Raw genomic sequence first — 3735 nt, 5'->3', positions numbered from 1 at the left:
CCCAGAGAATGTGCACGTGTACACACACACACACACACACACACAACCGCCACATTCTCCATTCTCTCATGTACACTCGTCTGTTAGCTTAGCTGCACAGCTCTCTGATTTAATCAAACCCCCAAACCAATAAAGGCAAATCAAAGCTGTCTTCTCTAGATGATCAAACTTCTGCTCGTGGCCCATTAAAATTCTCTGTCAGCTCGACTCTCACAGTCTCTGCCCTCTGAGCAGACAGACACTAGTCTGTTTAACTCTGCACCCAGAGTCAAGCGCATGCTAACTGCTTGACCTTGGTCACTCATGTAGGAGATTTTTCCTGGGAAATTTTTGAAGTGTGCAGTTTGTTGATTGTCATTGACTATGAACAGATCCTTATGGCAGCTCTGAGAGAGGAAAATGTATTAAAGTCAGCATGAAATGGAATCTATTTTCTAAATGCATGTTGATCTCATTGTGAATGATTCATCCATGCATATGTTTATTTTTTTTAAGATCACATTAAGCCTGCCTACATCCAATCAGCAACCAATGAACTGAACCAAGACCCCATCCTACATTTTTCTTTTAAATAATCTGCTTTACTCGGATGTGCATCACAATATTGAAAAATCTAGACTTCTAGAGAGAGATACAACTAACATGCATACACATATTTGTTTTTCTATAATAGTGTAGACTTTCGACTGGCATCTATTTTTTTTATACTGAGCTAATGATATTTTCTATTTCCTAACCTTCACTTTTAAACCTGCAAATGACACAACCATCACATGAATCTTAATTAAGATATTATTTAGTATATTTATTGTGCTTTTTTCCTTACAGGCACTGTTGGCTGCTCCCCAAAATGTAGTTGATTTCAGGATTTACTATCCTTGTGGGGACATTTGGATTGCATAATGTAGGCAAAACCTGACCCTCATACACACAGAGCAATAAACACCAGTGTTGGGGGCGCTACTTTAAAAGAGTATCATGTTGTGATTTTAAAGTAGTTAAATAATTAATCTCAAAGGTATTTTTATTTTCTGTTAATTTCCACACAATAAACAGTTAAATGATTTATAATTATTCTACTTTATTTATTAATTATAAACTAATTATCATTTTATGATGTATATCTTAAGATAGAAAGTATGGGTCTGCAACAAAAACAATGTTTTTGAATAGACTTTTCATGTTTAAAGTGATTAAAACATCATTAAACTTGAACAGTTACATTTACACTAAATACAACAAAATACTAGAATACTAGAGTCAAAAACATAGTAATGAACAGCACTGTTAAATGCAATATTTTGCTATAAAAACACAGAAAATACTACCAGAGACTTGATGCCATGAGCAGAGGTTTGCATCTGTGAAACATCTTTTTTTTTTATTCAGTTCATTTCATGAATCATTTGAATAAAGTGAATCACTAAAGTTAATCTGGCTCCAAAGCTACAAATGAAAGAAAGGACATTGCGGGACAGCTTTTATAGGAGAATGTGTATGATTATTGTCTCAGATCTAAAGCAAACAATGTGATTTATAGAAATGTATTGTTTTGTTACACTACATTACTACTGTACTTGACAGAAAAAAGTAGCTTGTTGCTGCTGAAAAATTTAGTTAAGATGTAGTTAGTTTTTGTGCAAAACAGTTAAACAACATACCCACAGTAAAAAAAAAAACACATTAGGCTAATTTAATTTCCAATATTTCTATTTCTCAGATGGCGAAACACACTAAAAGCCATTTAAAGTTCACTGTAATATGAAGGCCTCTTTATGGATAAAGATGAAATGATTGAAAATGATTGAAAATGATAATGTGGGGGGAAATAAACAACAAAGATAATAATTATATGGATAAATCAATGAGTAGCTTTATGAAACATATTATTGTTTTCAAAAGAACTTTGTTAAATCTTAATTTTAGTCACATTTTAATGCAAACTACATTTGCATAAAAAACTATTAGCTAAACTGCTCAAGCCGTAGCGCATGACTCAAATTATAATTTAGCTGGCGGTTATGTTTTCAGACAGAGGCTGTGCTTGTTTGTGACTTTCAGCAGGGGCACTTTACGCTCTGTAGTTTATCACTCACGCCGCCGTTCACATCACACGGCTGTATTTCAAATATTCAAACAGCCAAGTGACAGTGATGCTAATACGCAACCTAACAGTAAAGATGAAGTCTAGACATAGGCAGCTAGTGAGTACACAACCATCTACAATATGTTGCTGTATACATATCAATATATAAACAGAATTTTGAATCATTTTTTTTCTGTAACTCACCATTAAAGAAGTAGTTCACCCCAAAATGAAAATTTGCTAAAAATGTACTCACCCTCAGGCCAATCTAAAATGTAGTTGAGTTTCTTTATCAGAACAGGTTTGGAGAAATGTAGCATTACATCACATGCTCAAAACACTTGGCTTTTTGCTTCACAAGATGTTAATTGATGGACTGGAGTCTTGTCGACTGTAGATTATATCAGCTGTTTGGACTCATTCTGACGGCACCCATTCACTGCAGAGGATTCATTGGTGAGCAAGCGATGTAATGGTACATTTCTCCAAATCTGTTCTGATGAAGAAACAAACTCATCTACATCTCGGATGGCCTGAGGGTAAATACATTTTTAGCAAATTTTTATTTTGGGGTGAACTATTCATTTATTACAAAGGTTACAAAAAGAAACAAAACGCCAAACTACAAACCACAAGTGCACGAGTGGCACTGCACAACACAATGGATGGGTTTACTTGCGTGACAATTTACTTGTTCAGTGGGGTCGTGCAGATATCCTCTCTCTAACGGTTCAGCCGCAGTGTTTGGCTTCCAATCAGCTCATAACTAAATAAAACAGGCTGTGTGACAATGAGGAATGCCAATGATCACCCCACTGTGTGCCAGCAAACAGCTAGATTCTTTTCCTTTGAAATTCTCTTGGAAATCTGAATGTTTTTGTCACCTCTTAGTAGGGCATTCCTCATTTTTTATATATGATTTAGGAGATATATCTTGTCCATTTTATAAACAGGGAACGAAAAGGAGCAGACGAGTGAAAGGGATCAGGGAATGGAATGAGCCAGATTTGCACTCGGGTCGCTTGCATCAATTTACAGTATGCGTATCACTCTGAAATACATGAAGGGTAAATATATGTCAGAGTATTACATTCTGCTAGCAAAGTGTCTTTGAGTGTGACATGAGAGTGCTGCTTCACAGAAAAAGGGGGACAAATAAATGCAGGAGTGTTACTGAGAGATAACTAAATGAGAGCACACACACACTCACACTCACACTCTCCTCCGTTTATGTGTAGGTTTCAATGATTCTGTCAAAATCACAAGAGGCACTTCTCTATTTGAGGAACAACTGAAGTCTCAAAGCACCTGTAAAACACGCATAATTAGTGTTCATTTTCTCACAGTAAATGACACGACTCGCTGCCGGGCTAATGGTTCCTTAGGTGAATGGGCATTTCACTGGATGTGATAATACCTGGATGATGGTTTTGTTCACTGATTGTGTATGGGCAAGTTAGAGGTGTAGTTTTTCTCACCAAAGCGAAGTCTTTGTTCAGGATCATTTGTTCCATCAGAGAGGATTCATTGTGGAAGAGATGAGGCTGCATATGACTCCACATATGAGGAAACCACCAGAACTCATCAACATATTTCAACAACAGATCATCTCCATCATCTTCCTCCTGCGTACCTACACAAACAAACAT

The 3735-nt window shown here is 36.2% G+C and overlaps 1 protein-coding gene across 1 annotated transcript in view; it reads right to left on the bottom strand.

Moving 5' to 3' along the window:
- Positions 1-3735, bottom strand: part of LOC107656734 (bifunctional heparan sulfate N-deacetylase/N-sulfotransferase 4-like) — an 80829-nt gene that overhangs the window by 48116 nt on the left and 28978 nt on the right. The window contains exon 5 of the mRNA XM_016444677.1: positions 3565-3719. Coding sequence (XP_016300163.1) covers positions 3565-3719 — 155 coding nt within the window. The remainder of the gene's footprint in view (positions 1-3564; positions 3720-3735) is intronic.

Source organism: Sinocyclocheilus anshuiensis, unplaced genomic scaffold (genome assembly GCF_001515605.1).
Source record: "Sinocyclocheilus anshuiensis isolate Anshui unplaced genomic scaffold, SAMN03320099.WGS_v1.1 scaffold85, whole genome shotgun sequence".
NCBI classification, from domain to species: Eukaryota; Metazoa; Chordata; class Actinopteri; order Cypriniformes; family Cyprinidae; genus Sinocyclocheilus; species Sinocyclocheilus anshuiensis.
The sequence above is the reverse complement of the archived record's forward strand: the minus strand, read 5'-3'. Positions and strand labels throughout refer to the sequence as shown.